At 41.5% G+C, this 22822-nt stretch overlaps 1 protein-coding gene across 1 annotated transcript; it reads right to left on the bottom strand.

Annotated features, from left to right (window-relative positions):
- Positions 1-22012: 22012 nt before the first annotated feature.
- Positions 22013-22801, bottom strand: LOC133917883 (uncharacterized). The gene has a single exon (XM_062361710.1). It carries the CDS (start codon positions 22799-22801, stop codon positions 22013-22015), a length of 789 nt encoding a protein of 262 aa, XP_062217694.1.
- Between the last annotated feature and the right edge of the window lie 21 nt (positions 22802-22822).

Genomic DNA, 22822 nt, shown 5'->3' with positions numbered 1-22822 from the left:
TCCACGATTTGGGGATTTAGGGATTTACCGATTGCCCGATTGTGCTGTGTGCATGTGCGATTGGAAGTTGGGGAACGTCCGAACGTGGGTTGGGCTTTGCCGCTTTGGGTAGCATACTAGCACTTGGGCGGTTGGGCCAGCCCATCAGGCCATGGCAGGCAGTCGGCACTTCGACAGCTTGGCTTCTCCAGGCAGACCAGCTGAGAGGCAGACCAGCCGAGAGCCGAGAGCAGACCAGCTGAGGCTCAGGCGCTCAGCGGACAGCGGGGGCTGACCGTCTTGAAGCCTTCGGGGTGCTCAGGGGGGGCGCTCAACTGCTGAAGTGCGTCGGGCCGCCAGCCATGTAGGGGGGCTCGAGCCCCCCTTGCTGCCCCGTTAAATCTGCCCCTGGGCCCGTCCCATACTAGGCTTGTGGATGTACTGTTTACTTGAAAAGATCTATCTACGAACCGGCCCTTAGATTTGAGCAAGACCACCATAACCCAACCGTACTGTAGAATCAATTACACTTTAATAAGGCAATCAAAGGGGGGTGAATGATTGTGAAAACCAAATTCAAAGATTAACTCACTCAAATAAAAAATTGATTTAAACTCGGTATTCCACTTGAAATAGATTGTATATGCTTTAGTAAAAATAAAGTAGAGAAAGATCCGTCGGTGTGATTGCCCTCAAATTTGTATAGCTGAAATTAGATTTGAATACAAAACTAACCAAATAAGAATCGAGTCAATCGGAAATGTGGATCAAAATTACGACTAGTCGAAGTAGACTATATCAATCAAAATCGAGTAGAACAAACCTAGTCGAGTTGATCGAAAAGCTACTCGAGATCAAACCAAATCCACTTGAAATTTTTACAAATCAAACACTAAATATTCTAGAAAGGTTTTGGATGGATTAAACCAAGATAAAACTTGATAGAAACATGAAATTAATCAAAAACCAAAATCAAGTATGCAGAATATAGAACAGAGAGAAAATTCCGAATCAGCAACTCATCAACTTACGAAAGTTAATTTTTATTGCATAGATGAGTTTACAAGACGTCTCTCCAAAGCATCCAAAAAGGATCTTAAAACCCTAGACAGATCTACTCTCTAGATCAAAAATCTAAATCTGATCTCGTCCTTTGCGCACACCTCTCCCTGACCAAGACCCTCTCAATATATAGCCCTTGAAACCAACCTTGGTTTAGAAACAATCCTAGTTGTATCCTACCCAGACAGAAACTAAATCAAAATACGTCCATCCATCACCGAATCCAGTTCGTGCTCGAGTCCAACTTAGACTAGCACTCGGTTTCTTATGGGACTGGAGTCTTTGATCGATCAGACCACAGCCTGATCTTACCATGTACTCGAAATGAATCCATCATCTGAATGCACAATCTGGATGCCCACGACCTCGTGTACGTCTTCTCTTCTCCGTAACGCACCTAGTCGCACACATGCAACATTATCTTCACGTTTACTGTTCTCTAGCCTGAATGTCCCGCATGACATCATCAATCACTATGACCTCAGTTCCTCCTAAACCTAGTCGTTGAACCTCAGTTCCTCCCTGAACTTAGTTCATCGATTTATCATCAACCATGTTCGCCTTCGAGCAACACCTGAACATGAATCAATAAATGAGTACGAGCACAAGTCCTTCCTGACTTGACTCAAGATCAGTTCACATAACACCATGCAAACTTCAAGCAAAAACAACACGCTAACATAAGCAAACCCAACTACTGATAGCGCATCAAACTATCTATGCTATCGAAGCATATCTAAGCAATATCTTAGCAACGTATGAATATCATCCTAATGTAATTATGCTAAATCACTTTACTCTACCAATTTTATCATTCAAACTAATTTTTCATCACATGATCTCACAATCTCCCTTTTGATGAAAACATTGGCAACCCTCATATGAACATTGGTAACCTCTGAACAGACATGATTTAATTTTAAAATCAAACGCATAGTGAAAAAAAATCAAACACAAAAAATCTCTCCCCTTTGAGAAAAACCAAAAATCTTTCCCAAAATGAGCAACTCTCTCTCCCTTTGGCAATGATTTCATCAAAAATTCAAAAGAGAGAATCTTTTTTATCATAATAATAAGCACCATAGATTAATCACATATATAATAGATACTTGACCAAGCCACACTATCAAGAATATATGCACCAATTCGTCTACATATGTAAAAATATAGTGTGAGCACAACTTATCAAATATAATATTGATTTATTTGCAAGGCATGGTCTCCCAAACTTAATCACTCGAATCATTAATTTATATGCTATCAAAAATATGGATATAAAAAATATGTCATTGTTTTGATCAAAAATACATGTAACAAGATACCAATTGTGCTATCAAGAACGTCTCATGTTCTTTTGCAAGGAATTATATGCACTATCAGCCTTATTCTATCCAACTATGCCAAGCCTATGTCAAAAAGACAATCAGAAGCTTAACACAATGGTTACGGTCATATACGACTTCTTCCAAGTTCATATCAAAGTGCAAAGATAAGCAGTCTCGTAAAGAAGAAGTGCGATTGTGCGTACTTCCTTGATCTTTAGCTATCATCTATTGTTCAACACTTTTTTTTATTTCTTTGAGTCTTTCACATATAGCATTTATATCAAAGATCAAAGTAATCAAGAGAGTTTGATCATGACAAGATTTAATTCGAGTTTTCATTCCGATTAAAAAATTATGACAAAAATTACACAATTAAACATATAGATATGAAAGTGCAAAAACTCCCATGTAGCATAAGCATTGGCTTCAAAAGTCACATATGTATCAGATATGATGCTCATCATATTTTATTATTTTCTCATTTTTAAACTCTGACAAGCTCCAAAATATAAGGACCCCCCTCAAAACAATCTCATAGGATGAATAACACAAAGTTCTCCCAAAAAAAAAAGTAAAATGAGAAGAATCCAAAGATTTTGTGAAAATATCTGTCAATTGGTGTTCAGTATCTACATGGAGAAGTTCAATGCTCGGTTTTTTCACATTGTCTCTAAGAAAATAAAATCTATTATCAATGTGTTTAATCCAAGAATGTTGCACAGCGTTTTTAGCAATACTTATAGTACTAGTATTATCACAGAAAAGTGGAGTACTCTCTAAATTAACATCATAATCTTTTAGTATAGTAAATATCCAAAGAGTTTGTAAACAACAACTAGCATCAGCTACATATTCAGATTCAGCAGTAGATTGTGCAATAGAAGACTATTTCCTAGATGACCATGCAACAAGAGAATTACCCCAGAAATAACATGTATCAGATGTACTTTTTCTATCAATTCTACAACCTCCAAAATCAGCATTAGAAAAAGCTCTTAAGCTAATTAAGCTAATACAAGAAGAAGCAAAAATCTATATGCCAAAGTCTTGAGTGCCATGAAGATACCTGAGAATCTGTTTGATAGCTTGTTGATGTAAAATACGTGGGGAATCTTGAAATTGTGCACACAAGCATACAACAAATTTATGTCTAGCCTTGAAGCTGTGAGATACAAAAGTGATCCAATCATACTTCTATATTCATTTTGATCAACTGGCTCACCATTTTCATCAGGATCAAGCATCCTTGTTGCTCCAATATGGGTCATGATCGACTTGCTGTTTTTCATCTCAAAACGTCTTAGTAGGTCTTGTGTATACTTCCTTTGATGAACAAAAATACCTTCTTTGGTTTGTTTAACTTGAAGACCCAAAAAATACGTTAGTTCACCCATTATACTCATCTCAAATTCCCTGCTTATCGTTTCTGAAAACTGGAACACCAAAGCATGAGAAGAACAACTAAAGATAATATCATCTACATAAATCTGAACAAATAGTTGATTATTACCATGCTTGAGTACAAACAACGTCTTATCCACTTTTTCTATTACAAAATCCTTTTTAAGCAAGAAAGTTTTAAGAATATCATACCATGCTCTAGGGATTTGTTTTAAACCATACAAAGCTTTAGATAACTTGTACACATGATCTAGATATATAGGATTTTCAAAACCAGGTGGTTACTTAACATAAATTTCCTCATTAATATAGCTATTTAGAAAATCATTTTTGACATCCACTTGATATAATCTAAAGCCTTTAGATACAGCAAAAGCTAAAAGAATTCTAATAGCTTCTATAGCAACCAGAGCAAAAGTTACCTCAAAATATAACCTTTCTACCTGTGTAAAACCCTAAACTACATGTCTATCTTTGTTTCTAGTAACAACATCATTCTCACTTTGTTTATTTTTAAAAACCCATCTAGTACCGATAAGTGTATGACTTGGAGGAGGTGCGACAAGTTTTCAGACTTTGTTGTGTTCAAAATTTTCAAGTTTCTCATGCATGGTATTGATATAAGATTCGTTACTTAATGCATGTGAAATATCTTTGGGTTTAAAAGAAGCAACAAAAGCTGAATGAGCATAAGAATTACAATCGATAAACCTAGACCGTGTGACTCGTTCATGCAAATCTCCAATCATCTGATCAGGTGAATGACTCCACTGAATGTGCAAAGGAGCATTGACTCTAGAAGCAATCTCTTCTTCTCCTTCAACATGCACAGATGAAGTAGTAGCTTGAGGATGTCCAGCTGTAGCTGAAGTAGTAGTAGGTACCAAATGATCTTCAACTGACTGTGTCCCAGGAATTAACATCTCATCCTCATCATCATCATCATCCATAAATATACTCTCAGACTCCCCCTGAACATATGTACTTATACCTGTATCATTTGGTCTAGTTTCAGGACTAGCCTTATCGAAAGTAACCTCACAGGTTTTAACAATTTTGTTAGTCTCCAAAACAAGTACACAATAGCCACGAGTAAGAGCAGGATATCCAAAAAACTCCATCAGTTGATCTAGACTCGAACTTATCTAAATTTTCAGATTTCAGCAAAAAACACTTATAGCCAAAAACTCTAAAATAAGATACACTATTCCTATATTCAAACCGTAGCTCATATGAAGTTTTACCCAATATAGATCTCAAGAAAACACAATTTGAAACATAACAAACAATAGATATAGCTTCAACCTAAAATTTTCTATGAGTAGAAAATTCATCTAACATAGTCCTAGCCATCTCAACAAGAGTTATATTCTTTCTTTCAACTATACTATTTTGTTGAGGTACTATAGGTGATGAAAATTGATGTTTAATAACTTTCTCAGCACAAAGGTGATCAAAAAAGAATTTTAATTTTTGTTCCATTATCACTTCTAATAGCTCTAAGTGAACCTGGGAGATAAAAAAATAATCTAAGAAATAGATTCCTAAAATGATCAAAAGTTTCATTCTTAGATGGCATAAAGAAAACCCAAGAGTATCTAGAGAAATCATCAACAATAATAAGTACATACCATTTACCTCCAAAAGATTGTACTCTAGAGGGGCCAACAATATCAAGGTGCAAAAGTTGACCGGGTGCATTTGTCATAACCATGGTAATAGGAGGATATGGACCTGAACGCATTTTAACATGTCTACAAGAAGAGCAAACTAACTTGCCATCACCATTAAGCTTAGACAAGCCACGAATAAAATCTAAACCACTAACTCGATTGAGATGATCTAGACCAATATGACTAAGTCTACGATGCCAAAAGAATATATCTTTGTAATCATCTGCAATAAGACATCTAAGCTTAGAAGAAGGCGATGCATCAAAATCAGCCATAAAAACTCTTCTAAAATGAGAGATACTAAAAACAAGATCACTGAAACATCTAATACTTTGCATTCATTTTTCTTAAAACACACCTCAAGATCTTCATCAATCATTTGTGATAGAAAGCAAGTTAAATTTTAAGTTCTCGACTAAAGCAACATCCTTAAATATAAACTTATCATTTACCTACATTGTATATTTTGCCACAACAAAAGTAGAAGACGTATCTCAACAAGAGATGCACGGGCAAGGGAGGAGAACCGATTCTTATCAGCATATATATGGCGTGAGCATATGGAATCGACTAACCATATGTTCTCCTTCCTTACTCGAGAAACCTACAAAGCAACAAAAGATATTGATGTCTCAATACTGGGGGTTAGTAATAAAGCATTTAGGAATCCAGTACTGAGTCACCCAACTAGAACAACGAGTGGAAAAAATACGAGTAACCCGAGTAAACTCAACTCGAGAAGCTCGAGTATGTTCAACTCGAAAAGTACTAGCAGCCCAAGTAGTCTTAACTCGAGAAGCTTGAGTAGGCTCATGACGAGTTACACGAGTAGCAAAAGGTGATGACAATTTCACCCGAGGCACAAAATGAGATGCAACAACCTCACAAGGGATAACACGTACCTTTCAAAAATTAGTCCTGGCCTTAAACTTTTCTTTCCTTTGTTGTTCAGCTAGTCTAAAGCAAAACTCTACTAAATGTCCATCTCTATCATAATGAGTGCAAGTACACTTAACCCGATGTGTGGATTTTAGAAGAAGAAGCTACATTTGTATTTATTGTAGAAAATAAAAATACAGCAGACTTCAAAACAATATTCTTAGGTTCATATTCAGTAAGTTCAAATTTGCCACTACCAAGAGCCCTGGCAACATTAGGTGCATTTGTCTTAAAACGAGCATAGGGACCAAAACCTAAACCTTGTTTACATGTGCTTGCCTTAGATGAATCTAAAATCAGGTTCATATTTTTCTTTCCCTTAGAAAAACGTTCTAAAGTTTCTTTCAAGTAATCAACCTATTTAGAAAAAGTTTGACACTTATTACAAGCAACATTCATAGGTTTCTTTTGTTTACAACCATTAGAGCATGAAAGAACCTCATGAGTAATCATGTCATTAGCTATCTAAGAAATGCTAGCATTAGCATCATACAACTCAATTCTAGAATTGTACAATTAGACACGAAGTTGAATCAAGCAAATCAGTTATTGAATAACTATCATTTTTAACTTATCTGCAATTTAACACAAGTTTATCATTCTTCTCAAATTCTTCTCTGAGTTTCTCAAGAGTAAAAGCATGAACATCTATAAGAGAAGTGAGCTCAGTATAAATTAAGTCACATTACTTGCAAGTATCATCCTTAGGAATTAAAATCTTAAGCCTTGCAATTTCATAACTTTGTTGCTTGCCTGAGACATAACCCAGTCAAATCATGCAATGTCTTGCTCTTGATTGTTGTGTCATCATCGCTACTCTCCAAATCAACATCACTCAAGTTGACTTGTTCAAGCGCTGAAAGAACTCGATGCATAACCTTACGGTTGAGAAAGCTCTTCTACTTCTTGTCATTTAACGAGCGCTTCTTTTTCTCCTTCTCCTCTTTTGATGCCTTTTCTGCAAACTTAGGACAATGGAATGAATACGGTTGAGATCACCACATTCGTAGCATCTTTGAGGAACTCCACTTTCTCTCTTCCTCATACTTACATTCTGTAATGTTTTAGAAAAACAAGTAGAGAGTAGTGCTAATTTTTTTTTAGGAATCAACTCAAACTGATCATCAGTTAATGAAGATATAGAAGATAGAGAAAAACTTGATGAAGAAGATTCAACAAGAGACATGCTAAGTTGAGAGATCAAAGCAATTGATTTATTAGCGTTCTTCCTAGCAAAAACATCTAGCTCATGAGTTTTTAATTTAGAATAAAGAATATCTAATGTAAGTGTACTCATGACAGTAGATTCTCTAATAGATGCCACATTTATCTCCCATACTAACATGTCTAAAGCTCCTAGCAGTTGTCATGCATTTTCAGTATCAATATATACAATATTAACAACACGTTGATTACAAAGAATCTTATTAAAGCGAGCCCAGAAGAAATCATCAAGAGACTCACCGGGTTTCATCTCAAATTTCATGTATTCTTTCTTATATAAATTTTTGTGTACCTCTTTAGTGGTAGATGAACCTTCATGATAATCACGGGGTGCTTTCCATACCTCATACACGGATTTGAGATGTATCACATGGTCAAAATCGCTTCTTTCCAAGTCTTAGATGATCAAATTCCTTACCTTGCTGTTCACCTCGATGGCTGGCAAGTTCTGCGTCATCACCTCATTGTTCTCTTGAACCACGTATTACTTGTAGATCTTTTCCCAAATTGCAAATCCCTATGCTTGACTATAGGCCTCCATCTTCGCATTAAAAAATTGAAAATCAACTCCATCGAAAACACAAGATTTTGTGGAATACCTACGTGAAGCCATATTTCTAATTATTTATTAAGATCAAATAAAAAAGGATTAAGGTTTTGATACCAATTGTAGGATTGATTACAATTTAGTCAGGCAATCAGAGGGGAGTGAATTATTGCAGAAACCAAATTCAAAGATTAACTCACCCATATCGAAAATCAATTTAAACTCGGTATTCCACTCGAAACAGATTGTACATGCTTTAGTAAAAACAATGTAAAGAAAGATCTATATGTTCGATTGTCCTCAAATTTAGATAGCTGAAACTAGATTCAAATGCCAAACTAACCAAATAATAATTGAGTCAATTGGATATATGGATCAAGAATTATTCCTAGTTGAAGCATATTGTGTCAACCAAAATTGAGTAGAACAAAACCTAGTCGAGTTGACGGAAAAGTAACTCGAGATCAAGCCAAATCCACTCAAAATTTTCACAGATCAAACACTAAATATTCTAGAAAGGTTTTGGATCAATTAAACCAAGATGAAACTTGATAGAAACATGAAATTAATCGAAAACCAAAACCAAGTATGCAGAATATAGAACGGAGAGAAAATTTCGAATCAGCAACTCATCAACTTACGAAGTTGATTTTCATTGCACAGATGAGTTTACAAGATGCCTCTATAAAGCATCTAATAAGGATTTCCACAAAATCTCAAAACCCTAGATAGATCTGTTCTCTAGATCAAAAGTCTAAATCTGATCTGATCTTGTTCCTAGCGCACACCACTTCCTGACCGAGACCCTCTCAATATATAGCCCTCTAAACCAACCTTGGTTTGGAAACAATCCTGGATGTATCCTACCCGGACACAAATGAAAATAAAATACATCCACCCATCACCAACTCAATTCATGCTTGAATCCAACTCAGACTAGCACTCAATTCCTTATGGGAATGGACTCTTCGACCAATCAGACTGCAACCTGACCTTACCATGTACTTGAATGACTCCATCATCCGAATACACCATCTGGTTTCTCGTGACCTCCCGTACGTCTGCCTATCTTCGTAATGCGCCTAGTTGCACACATGCAACATTGTCTTTACGTACACTATTTTGTAGCCCTAATGTCCCACATGACATCCTCAATCACTACGACCTTAGTTCCTCCTAAACCTAGTTGCTGAACCTCAGTTTCTCCCTAAACTTAGTTCATCGATCCATCATCAACCACGTTCACATTCGAGCAACACCTACACATGAATCAACAAATGAGTACGAGCACAAGTCCATCCCGACTTGACTCAATATCAGTTCACGCAACATCACACAAACTTTAAGCAAAAACAACATGCTTAAATAAGCAAACCCAACTACTGATAGTGCATCAAACTATATATGCTATCGAAGCATATCTAAGCAATATCTTAGCAACTCATGAAAATCGTCCTAAGGTCATTATGCTAAATCACTTTGCTCTACCGATTTTATCATTCAAACTAATTTTTCATCACATGATCTTACACGTGCAACATGTACCGGTCTCATCCAACCATTGCTCAAATCCTAATTCTATGTAGTTACAAAAATTAGGTCATCATCTTTTATCATAGTTGCAGAGGACCATTATCATATTCAATTGAGCATTATCATGATTACCATCCCAAAACAAGGCTAAGCATAACCTATCCTTCCATAAAGAAAATTATAACCATGGTGACAAGGATGATAAGGGAAACTAGGGTAAAGCCTAACTTTTGGGATTCTCGACAATATTATCGGCATGCATGTTTGTAAAACAAAACATTTGAAAAACTAAGATCAATATGGTCAAGAACACAACTTGCATTCACTATACTCAATTGGATCTTCGAAGTCTTGGTCCTAAAGTCCTTCTAGCTCTTCCGGGAACATAGGCATCTACTTGCAAACATAAACAAAAAGGAAACACATAAACACCAATATTTAAAAAGAACCAAATATCACACACCAATTATCATCACACATAATATCAAGTTTTCATGGACATTCTGGTGAAAGAACAAGTCAAATTGAAGCTACGATTGACAAGTTATGACTTCTAAAAGATTAAAATAGGATAAAAAGATTAATTATAAATGAAATTTGTCACGTCCCAAAATGCTAATCACGTGATTAAGCATTCATAATCATCATGACATTATGTTTATGTATATTCGTTTCATAACTTGAGTTTAAACATGTTTTAAAAATACTTTGGAGATAGTTTAGTGCCCTTTAGGAAAAACCTAAATGTGTTGGTGATGAAGAAGAACATAAAAGGGGAATAGAATCAAGTTTTCAGTACAAGACCACTCTCGTAGTCTAATTGGGAATTCCTGCGGTCTGACCGCCAAGGGGTAGCCACGTAGGCTTGCCACATGGAATTCCCATGGTCTGACTGACCCATCCCGTGGTCTGACCCCATAGCACAGAGGCTCTACTTAAGAAAATTGGCTAACTCTCTCACACTCTCACTCTCACTCCTTCACCCACACAAAGAGATAGGGAGAGATCACCTCGACATCCACGACGACCCGAGATCAACAGAGGGAACTTCCTCGAGCTCATCCCTTTCGCCCTCATCATCGGTGACGTTTCCACGCGAGTTCATCCACCTCAAGCCCCAAACCACCTCGGAGCCCGATCTCCAAATCAGAGCTTCCCTAGAGTGATCCCCTCCAATAGAAGGCTTCCTTACGCTAAGGTGAGACATCCCCTACCATTTTCCCATCATTTCTGAGCTCTAATCGATCCCCATTCCATTTAGACCCAAGCTTAACCCTAGCCTAGGGCTTATCCATGTTGTATTTTGAGTTTATCTCGGTGAATGTTGTCCAAGTCACTTTAGAAACACTCCACTAGTCTCATAGAGCTTTTTGGTACCCTTCATGGTCAAAGGTTTCGCTGGAGCCTTCGTTGGTGGCCTCACAAAGTGGCACTGGTAGGGTCTCACGGTTAGACTGCCACTAGGGCCATGCATTCTTGATTCGTTTAGAAAGCGTTACACCGACGGTCCAAACGAGTGAATGCGACACCAATCTACAAGAGTTCTGTGAGTATTGCGCCTAGAGTATCAGGCAATCGCCAGAGCAGCAAGGCAAATATCTAAGCATACTCAACCTACCACTTTGGATCTTGTATTGTATAACTTGGTAAATTACGCTTTATGTATGTTTGTATGAGTAATGGGTCCATTATTGGGTTTTTGTAGGTAGAAACTATGTTGATGAATTGCATTACCTCTACCTTAAGTTGTTGATGATCCATATCCTTGTAGCCTTGATAACATTGTTGATGTCTAACTTAAGAGTTATTCAAAATGCTTAGCAATGCATAGGTCTTGGGTAAAAGTTGAGCGATGGTGAAACCATTGCTAGTGAGTTTAGGGCTTACTTATTGTTTACAAACATAACGATAATGATGTGGGTTGTATGAGATATGAGGATGAGGCGATATGCGGGCGGTGTTAGGGGTAGGTCGGGAGAGGAGCCCGAATGTCATAGACCGGTTGTATTGTTTAAGCACTATCCATCGGTGCTGTTAGCTTCAGCACTTTCCGTACAACTACATATTTGGATAATGGACGAATGAGCTAAGTATCATACGTCATGCTAACGCTTGCCTGACGGCCCTACAGCACGTAAGAAAAATAAAGGAGAAGCAAGGTGACGGGGAGTCAGAGGTGTCTGAGACACGCTCGCGATAACCCCGGTACCATAGGGGCATGTACAAGTGGGTACTTTTGGGTATGATAAAGGTTGTCTCAAGGGCCAAGAGGATGTATGGGTCATGTGGGTAAAGTTTTACCCTCCTATAGGGTGTAAGAACAATTCAAATTACCGTGCTCCCAGTCATGAGCATGCTTTTGTCCATCTGCATCGGTCGTAGAGTCATGATTGTCAGATGCAGTGGTATGGCATGTTGGGTTATGGTTGAGATGGTTCTAGTTAGATATATGATTATTATGCTTCCAGTTATATGTGTTCTTGTGGTGATTATGGGATAGAATGGTACCTGTGGTTATGTATAGATGCTCATATGTGTATGTCAAGTTGCATTTCGCTTTTGAAAGTTACTTAACCATGTGGCCGATTCTTTGCTAATACCTCAATGCATTCTCCTTGGAGTCGGGTTATTTATATGTACCTATTATGGATTAAGTCTTGCGAGTACCTTCGTACTCACGCTACTCTTTCAGATTCTACCAGTGAGGAGGAGCTCGTGTTTGGCTACTTCACGTCTGCTAATGTAGGTGGCAGGAATGAGTAGTACAAACTACTCATGGGGCGAGGCTTTTGGGTGAAGCCTAAGGGCATATGGATTCACCTAGCTTTTGTTAGTTCATAGATGTTAATCTTTCGCTGCGTAGTTTCTAGTTTTGGTTAGGAGGTGATCTGTTCTTTATCATCCTAGCTTTCTTTTGATGTAAATTGTTGTAAATGGTTAAAAGTTTAAGAACTTGTAATATAATTTAATTACTCACTCTTTCTTAAGCTTTGTTGTGATGCTATATGTTGGAAAGGTATGTGTTCCGATCTTGAACATAAAACACGTGCTGAGACTACTGGGATGGTATTTCGGTTAATCATCGTGGTCGTGATTAAGCAAATAATCATACTGATGATTAATTAGAATACTATTTGGACAGTTCCTCACAACGTGGTATCAGAGTTTGGTTTAATGAAGTAGCCTAAAAACACTTAAGACGTGGGTTAGTAGCTAATATGTATAAACTTGCTATATTATGCCCCTAAGTATAATGAAAGGTTGTTTGTGGCATTGAGTGTTCATTTCTGCATGGCGATGTTTTTATGGATCTTGTTGCATCAACGAAAGGGGTAAGGAACGCATCCTGATGGTTGATAATATCGGGGGCTCAACCAGTGCGAGGTAGGGGCCTGGTGTGTCCCGTATGGCGATGGTACAGGAAGTGAATACGTTAGCAATAACATATCAACATGCACCATACGATGGTAGTTATTGTCATCTACCCGTGTGTCAATTACATGGGGTGTCCCATAAGGCAACGATACGAGAAGTGAATATGTTGGCATAAATGTATGGAATGTCGCTTGTGCGACGAGATGTACAAGTACTGTTCACGCGAGAAAGAAGAAGTAGCGTGAAGGGTGATGGTTGGTAGTCGTGGTATGTATAAATGTTTGTGATCTTGATGTTTGTTACGAAGAGGTATGCTCGAGAAAGAAACGTGTAGATAAGAATCGAGTCATTTCCGTTGTTGAGAAGCTCGTCGTGTGTAGAAAGCAGCGGCAAAACTGCTACTGGCGCCAGACTCCCAGCTGTCTAACCGCCAGGCATGCAGCGGTCTCACCATGACATTGCCTGTGGTTTGACCACCAAGCGGCGGTCTGATTGCTGGCATTGCACAGAAAACGTTGCGAGGGTGAGCTAGGCTACGTTCTCGCATATGTTGCACTACACTTTTGATCATGCATTCTCCTTATTACGATGCTCTAGTGTGCATCATTTGCATTGGTTCGATCGGTGCCATTTCCATCAAGTTGGACTTTAACCTTTTGCCATTTTTCTTTTTGTCGTCTCTAAAAGGATGAGAACCCGCCAAAGTCTGGGAGATCTTACTGAGGGTTCCAATGAGAACAATCTTGTACCACCTCCACCGCCGAGTATGACTGATGTCTAGATTGTAGTCCTCAAAAATATTTATAACCTTGTTAAGTTTCCCTAAAAACGTCGTCTTCATCGCTAAAAACGTGCCGCAAGATAACCCGTTCTGTTTCAGACTCTTCTGTGTAGAACTCATTTTAGGGGCAATATGTCTTAGATCCAAGGCCCAAAGTATGTCTTCCATATATGCAAATCGATGCTCTTAATGAGATCTACAACTTTCGTATTATCAAGTTTTCCATTTTAGGATGTCTTGGACTCCAAATCTTTGTTAGAATGTGTTATCCTAGACTGCACAAATAATTCTAATTTCATGATGCTTTTGGATTGACCTTTTAGAAGACTTGTGTGGTAAGTCATGGCCTTGGGTCTTGCACCAAGAATCTTGTGGGCCGTCATGGGATGCTTTTAGGCTTGATGGGTCTTGGCCGGCCTACCTTTGGATGGAGAACTGGGCCTAGTGTTAGCACTTGTTGTAATTCATCATTTTGAGCCATTATTTGGGGAATTTTTAAAAACCAATTTAAATGCACTATATCACAAAATCATCTATTAGTGATGATTATATATAATCATGGTGATAATTCTGTCATATATTAAGAGAAGTTGACTATAAAATGGCATAATAACTGACGCCAACACCTGCCATTCCCCATTGTCTTGTGCGGGTGGCACAATGGCTGAAAGAGAATGAGGGTGCATCGTTAGCACAAGCACAACCATAGGTGATCGTGCGGGTTGCGATAGATGCAGACATTGAGCTAGAGCGGGAGACCTACATCGAGGTCGGTGGCATGAAAGGTAGGGTATCAGGTGAGAGCTGGCGATCGAGCCCTCATGACCTTGAGGTAGAGATGTTGGTGAGGGCATGGACCGACGGAGGAGGGTCGTTGTGCTAGGTGGGGATGTCTGTGAGGGTGGAGAGGGTGGTGGATATGTGAAGACCAGTAATGGAGGAGGATGGTGGGGCGGTGGAGACGGGAGGAGGAGGTGTGGGCTGTCAAGTCTAATGAGGGAAGATGTGGGATGAAGGGGATGGCCACATGCAGAGGGGTTGATGCGGATGCAAAGGGTGGCATGGAGTATGAGGGAACATGCATGGGAGGGGCTCTAACAGTGGAGGGGCAGCTAGGACGGCACCCCCCATCAACGGCAGCGAGGGTAACCCTAGGTAGATCTTCCCCCAAGACCTCGCTACCATCCAATCACCATCAAATTCAAGGGTAGAGGTGCGGATTTGAGGGTAGTGAGGTAGGGAGAGGAGGCCCTGGTGCCAAAGCACCATCGAGGTGGTGGAGGTGGAGGCAGTGCATGGGGAGGTGGGCTAGAATGAATGTGTCTTGATTTAGCCACTTAGGCGTGTCCTTTGATCATAGCCCGCGGAAATAAGTGGAGCCTGGCTAGTGTCATGATTTAAGCTTTTGTAACATATATGTTTGTGCTGAAAGTTTGCAACCACATTCTTACATATGTGTGCGACGATCTGTACTAGAACTCAGACTTTTTAAGCCGCCAAAACCTAACCACAACAAACAGATTTGCTGGTAATGGCACCCGAGTCTTGTAGCAAGTCAGGTAGGTTTATTGCAGAATTTTCAAAATTTCATCCATGGCCCCTCGATGGTGTAAAGACGTAGGATATGCACAAGCACTGCACATAGCTCGAGGACATGGGCACACGGATTTTATAGAAGGCCGGCAAAGCCAGACGAGATTACAACATTGGTTATTAAGGAGACAAACCAACAAGATTACATGGATCGGTTGCTAAAAGAAACAAACTGAAAACAATTCTACAACTAATGTACAACTATACAAAATCTATCTTTAACACCTGCCCACAGTTGCAGCGGGAGGATCTCGGATGCAAAGATTGAACCAAAATCTGTGTCAGCAAGCCCTTTGTCATCACATCAGTGAACTGATGAGAGGATGACACATGGTGTACACGCACTTGGCCGATAGTACCTTCTCAAGGACGAAGTGGATGTCTATTTCAATGTGCTTGGTACGTTGATGCTAAATGGGGTTCGATGACATGTAGATGGTGCTGACATTGTTGCAGCACACGATAGAGGCAGAGGCAAGGGGGAGGTGCAACTCCTGTAGTAGCTGATGAATCCAGTAACACTCGGTGATAGCATGCACGAAATGTCACGTCCCAAAATGGTAATTACATAATTAAGCACGCATGATCATCATCGCATGTAATTATATGTATTTGTTTATCAAGTTGAGTTGAAATATGTTTCAAGTACTTTAGAGATGGTTTAGAGCACTTTGGAGAAGCCCCAAATACTTAGAAAAAGGTGGAGAGTGAAGATAAGGGGACACTTAGGAAAATTTAGCAAAAACCGTCCCCGCGGTCTGACCAGGCTTACACGCGGTCTAACCATCAGGTGTGTAGCCACATGGGCTTGCCATGTGGACTTAACGTGGTCTGACCGGGAGCATTGATGGTCCAACCGCTAGAGTGCAGAGGCTCAACTTAAGTGAATCAATCACCCTCTCTTGCTCTCTCTCTCTCTCTCTCTCACTCACTCACTTCCTCACTCTCTTCCCCACTCCACCTTAGAGAGATAAAGAGAGCTCCACCTCGACATCCAGGATGACCGGAGATCGACGGTGGGAACCCCCTCAAGTCTTCCCCCTCTTCTCCCTCGCCAGAGGTATGCTTGTCCAACGTCAAGCTCGCACGCCACCCCAGAGCTCGATCTCTAAACCAGAGCTTCTCCGGAGTGGATTGATCTGCTAGAAAGCTACCATACACTAAGGTGAGGCATCTCCTACTATTTTCCCATTGTTTCTGAGCTCGATTCGACCCTCATGTCATTTAGACCCAAGTTCAACCTAGCCTAGATTCAATCCATGGGGTATTTTGAGTTTAGCTCGGTGAATATTGTCCAAATCAATTTAGAAGCACTCCACTAGTCTCATAGAGCATTTTGGTACCCTTCATCGTCGAAGATTTCACCAGAGTTTTCACTGGCGACCTCACAAAGGCGCTACCAGCCCTACCGGTTAGGGCCAGAGAATCTGAGTTGAAAACCTTATACAGGGGTCACACCGCCACTTAGTGCCGATCTGACCGTTGATCGGTGATCTGACCACTAGCACAACATCGGTCTGACCGCCATAGGCCAAAACCTCTTGCACACCGGCAGTCTGATCGTCAGTTCAATGTCGGTCTAACCACCAGCCTCTGAAAGCTAGATGGACTTAGGTTAGCTTATCCGGGGTTTCAAACTTTGAAACCTAATAACTTAGCGATCTTTTGCAAATGTTTTCAAAGCACGACGCTCTAGAATTATTCAAGCATGCATCATGTGCACACTTTTTCATCGTTTATTATTTATGCAATGCATTCTTATTCTATTTAGAGAGTGTTGCGCCGACAATCCAAACGAGTGAAGGTGATGCCATCCTCCCAGAGTGTTGCGAGTGTTATGCGGGGAGTGTCAGGTAGATACCGGAGCAGCAAGGCAAGCACATAAGCATATTGCACCTTCTTGTTCAAATTGAATGGAGTATAAAATTGATAAATTATGACTTATGTATGTTTGCATGTATTAAATCAAGTGTCGGGCTTATTCAGGTAGAACCTATATTGGCTGCATGATCTCTACCTTAAGTTGTTGATTATCCATATACTTGTAGCCTAGTTAACAATGTTGTTGTCTAAGTTACAAGATTGATTTAATATGCTTAGCAATGGATAGGTCATCGGTAGAAGACGAGCAATGATTTGATTATTGCTCGCAAGCTTAGGGCTTAATTAGTGTTCACAAAATACAACGATGATGTTGAGTTGGTTGAGCAGTGAGGATGAGGAGAGATGTGGGCGCTGTTAGGGGTATTTCTCCTGCCCCAATGTGGAGTTCCCCGTGGTAGGTCAGGAGATGACCCCGGACGTTATAGACCGTTTGCATTGTTTAAGCACTGATCGTTGTTGCAGTTGGCTTTAGCACTTTCTGTGCTTACTACATATCGCATACGGGAACGATAAGCCGATTACCTTAGTAACTATAGCTTTTTGGCATACAAGTCAATGGTGTCAAGCATTAGAGGCCGATTGGGGTATCCAATTTGCTCTGAAAGTAGTTCTGGATGATCCCTGCACCTATCGGCGCATGTTCAGACGGTCGAGGCTTATTGGAAAAGGTTGACATGAGTACCCCTTGTATAGACCTGTGTAGTCATGCAAGCCATATAGTCTTCAAGCCATTTAGGTAAAGTTGTACCCCTGTAGGGTGTGAAAAGATTTTGAAATGTTGCACTCTTGGTTATAAGCATGCTTCTATCCATTTGCAGCAGTTGTAGAGTCACAAATGTGTGCGGTGGTTTGTATATGGTATGTTGGGAGTTGGTTCTATTTACAGTTATGTTCATGTTGTTACAGGTTTGGAGAGGTTGTCGGTTAAGTTTAGATGCTCACACATATGTGTCTAGGATGCGTTTGCATATGTTCTACTTAACCATGTGGCATTTTCTTGCTAATAGCTCAATGCATAATACTTGGATTCGGGCTATTTATATGTGTCCTTTATGGTTTAAGTCTTGCAAGTACCTTCATACTCATGCTACTTTTTCAAGTTTTTCCGGTGACGAACATGCAGTGTTTGGCTATTTCACGCATGCCGATGTTGGTGGCGGGCCTGAGTAGGCAAGTACTCTCAAGTGGTAAAGCTTTTGGGGTGGAGCCTAAGGGTATGTGGCTCCACTCTTATTTTGTTGTCTATAGTTTTATTTCCGCTGCGTAGTTGATCTAATCTTTTGTGTAAATTATTGTAAATAGTTCAATGCTTAAGAACTTATAATCTAATGTTAATTACTCGCTCTTTCTTAAGCTTTGTTGTGATGTTATATATTGGAAAGGCATGTGTTCCGATCTTGAACACAAAACACGTGCCGAGACTACTGGGATGGTATTTCAGTTAATCATTGAGATTGTAATTAAGCAAATGATCCTCCTGATGATTAATTGGAATACTATTTGGATGGTTCCTCACACGACAGCACGATATTTAGCCTCGGCACTCGAACTGGAGACTATAGTCCGCCGCTTGGAGGACCAGGAGACCAAATTATCACCAAGATACACACAATTGCCGGACATGGAGCAGCGCGAGTCAGGACAGCCAGCCCAGTCAGCATCAGAGTAGGCCATCAAGGTCGACGGAGGAGAGACGCCGAGGTGGAGACCATGGTCGATGGTACCTTTAACATACTGGAGAATCCACTTGATGAGTGCAAGGTGAGGCTCACAGGGATCATGTATGTAGAGGCACACCTGTTGAACCGCATAAGCCAAATCTGGACGAGTGTGTGAGAGATACTAAAGAGCACCGGCAAGACTCTGGTACTCTCAACTGGCACACCGTCCAAGGTGGATAGCTTGGATCAGGTATCAGTAGGGGTAGCGATGGAGTGACACTTGGACATGCCGACACGCTGCAGGAGATCGGCGGCATATTGACGCTGAGATGGGAAAAGACCACAGGAGGAGCAAGTGACTGAGATGCCAAGGAAAAAATGAAGAGCTCCTAAATCGGTCATAGAAAACTCGGAGTGTAGGAGGGTGGTGATCCGTTGTAGCAAAAAGGTGGTGGAAGCAGTGAGGATTATGTCATCAACGTATAACAAGAGGTAGGCAAGGTGGTCACCATCCTGGAAGACAAAGTGGGAGTTGTCACAGATAGAGGGAACAAAGCCCATCGAGCGGATATGAGAAGCAAAACATGCTCGGGACAAACATGCTCGAGACGAGAGGGATCAACAAAACCTGGTGGCTTTTGGCAGTAGACTGTTTCATCAAGATTGCCATGAAGGAAGGCGTTCTTGACGTCCAGATGGTGTATGGGCCAAGAGCGAGAAGCAGTGATGCTAAGAACAACTTGAATGGAGGAGGGTTTGACAATTGGGCTAAAAGTCTCATCGAAGTAAACACCGGGCTGCTGAGAGTAACCACGAACCACCCAGAGAGCTTTGTAGCGAGAGAGGGAACCATCGGTATGGAGCTTGTGTTTGTAGATCCACTTCCTGGTAACAACATTAGTGGAGCGAGGACAGGGAACAAGAGTCAAAGTATTGTTATCAACAAGAGCTTGATACTCGTCTGTCATCGCACTACGCCAGTTGGCATCTGTGAGAGCACTTTTATAGTTGGTCGGGAATAGTGACACTGAAGTATGCAAAGCCAAGAGGTTGAGACAATCAACCGATTTGACAATGCCAGCAGTAGTGCGAGTTGCCATATGGTGATGACCCGGTGCTGGTTGAGGAATAGGACCGATCAGAGGCACAACGGGTGCCTCTACAACAACTGGGGGGATGGAGGCAGTACCAGTGAGAGACTTGGGAACCTCTGCATCAGCTGGATGAAGGTGAGGGAACCGGCCAAAAGTGAGGACACCTCTGCGATAACCGGTTGAGGAAGAGCACCAGTCGGAGGTGAAAATACCTCCGTGATAGCCGATCGATGAGGTGAGGCACATAATGCGTGGTACGGCATGATGAGTGGCAGACCTGTGCCATCATCAGGGAGCACCTCAAGCCGTGCACCTAGGGCGTGCATAGAGGAGTGAGGAACCGTGGGTGCATGAAAGACCATTGGTGTGAGGAACGAGTAGAGGGGTAAACACCAAGGAAATCCATGGTTGTGTTGGTGGAGGTAGCTCGAGAAGCAAAAGGAAACACCGTCTCATCAAAAAATATGTGGCGAGCGATTATAACACAGTTTGTGGAGAGATCATGCCATCTATAACCTTTGTGAGAGGTAGGATATCCAAGGAATACGCATGCTACAGAGTGAGGTGCGAGCTTATGTGGGGAAGTGGCTTACATGTTAGGGTAACATAAGTATCTAAAGGCACAAAAATGGGAGTAAGATGGTGGTTGGCCATAAAGGCGATGGTGGGGTGTGGAATTATGAATGGCAGACAAGGGTTGATGATTTAACAGGTAGGTGGCAACAGCAAGAGCCTTGACCCAATGGAGGTGGCATGTGCGCATGAAGAAGCAAAGTGCAAACACTATTGTTGATAGTGCGAAGAGCATGCTCGTCCTTGCCGTTCTGTTGTGATGTGTATGGACAAGAAAGGCACAATAGGATGCCATGATGAAGCAGAAATTCAGAAGTACCATTATTGACAAACTTCATGCCGTTATCAGCTTGTATGGATTTAATAGGGAGATCAAATTGTGTATGGACGTAAGCATGAAAGTGAACAAGGGTAGTATGAACATCAGATTTTCGTTTAAGTGGAAAGGTCCAACAAAAATGCAAAAATATCATCAATTATGACTAGATAGTATTGAAAACCCAAGAAACTTAAAATGGGTGACGTCCAAACATCACAATGAACAAGCTCAAAAGGCGATGACAAAGAAGTATGAGAACTACTAAAAGGCAGACGTACATGTTTGCCCAATTAATAGGCATGACATAGACTGCCATCTGATTTAGATGGTTGCTGAAGTGTAGTAAGGGCGACAGTGCCGGGGTGACCGAGACTCTGACGACAGATGGAGGAAGGGGCGGTAATGGCGAGGAACATGTGTGCCGGGGGGATGGTGGTGGGGGCACAAACGTGTAGATGTCTCCATCACTATTGCACCGAATGATCTCGCATCGCGTCTGGAGGTCCTTGATAGAAAAATAACGAGAGTCAAATTCAATGGTATATAAATTATCTCGAGTGAACTGTCGGATAAAAATTACATTTTGCAGTAGAGATGAGACGAGTAGAATGTTGTTAAGAACAAAGTTGGAAGAAGGAGTGTGGAGAACGGAGGTGCCATGAGCGAATATAGGTACAATAGCACCGTTACCGACAGTTACATGAGAGGGGGAGGGAAGGGGATGGTTAGAATGCAGGATACCTTCAATCGTGGTCATATGCATCATGGCGCCCCAGTCGACAACCCACTGGTCTGGGTTGACAAGGCGTTCATAGCAGCGATGAGACTCACTTGGTCCTAGGATTGCTGCATTGGCGCTGACATAGAGGGAGCGGTGAACGTGGTGAGAGCCTGCTGGGGCATCCACGACCATGGCCAAGGAGACCAGCAGAGGTGTTGTTGAAATGGTGCCATTGGGCACTGGCGCAAGGGCTGAAGCAGACCCATAGACCCTGGGGGCCTAGAGCCTATTGAGTCGCCGCCCGAGGGTTGGGATGAGATGACTGCTGCTACTTGCCACATCCACGGTTCTTGCCACCGAGCTGCTTGCTGGAGGAAGGGGCATTGGCGCAAGCTGTGCCTTGGCACCCACCCGCACCGAAAGCGGGGGTCAGGGATGAGGCGATGAGGGTGGTCCCGGCAGCGGCGCCAGCAGCATGTGAGGCATGCATCTCAGCCAAAAGAAGGGCGTTACGTGCCGAGGCGAAGGACGGGAAGGGGTCTTTCCTGGTGGTGAGGTCGGCCTGATGGCTGAGACATGGAGCTAGACCACACAGCTGATTGAGGACGAGATAAGGATCAAAGACGAGGTGGTCGAGGTCGCGCAGAGCATCGGCGAGTTGCTTCATGCGTTGACTGTAGGAAGTCACCATCATGTCGACCTGGATGAGAGAGTGAAATTGGGCGGAGAGGTAGATTGCTCGGGGCTCTTTGTTGTTGCGGAAGTTTCCCTTGATCACAAGCCAGAGATCATGGGCACGTTGGTCAGGCTCCATGGTGACATTAAGAACATCGTTGGAGACGGAGCCGAAAAGCCAGAAGACGATGGCATAATCGGCTTGAACCCATGCTGGATCGTCGGGGCGCGAAGCGATAGTGCTGTCGATGTGGTGAAAGAGATCGAATTTGCCACACATCATCGTGAAGAATTGACTCCACTTAGAGTAGTTGGAGATGACAAAGTCGAGCATGATCGGAATGTGCATCTTGACATTGACGACGTTGATAGAAGAGGTGGAGGTGGCGACCACCGTGGAGATGGCAGTCGAGGTGCTGTGCAGGGGTTCGGTGGAACCCATCACGAGCGCTCGAGGTGGGGC

Source organism: Phragmites australis, chromosome 5, assembly GCF_958298935.1.
Source record: "Phragmites australis chromosome 5, lpPhrAust1.1, whole genome shotgun sequence".
Taxonomy (NCBI): domain Eukaryota; kingdom Viridiplantae; phylum Streptophyta; class Magnoliopsida; order Poales; family Poaceae; genus Phragmites; species Phragmites australis.
Note: the sequence above shows the minus strand (reverse complement) of the source record. Positions and strands in the feature narration are given on the sequence as shown.

Bases quoted from the DNA above. Each gene is read 5' to 3' on its own strand.
- LOC133917883 (XM_062361710.1), bottom strand. From the start codon at position 22,801: ATGGGTTCCACCGAACCCCTGCACAGCACCTCGACTGCCATCTCCACG.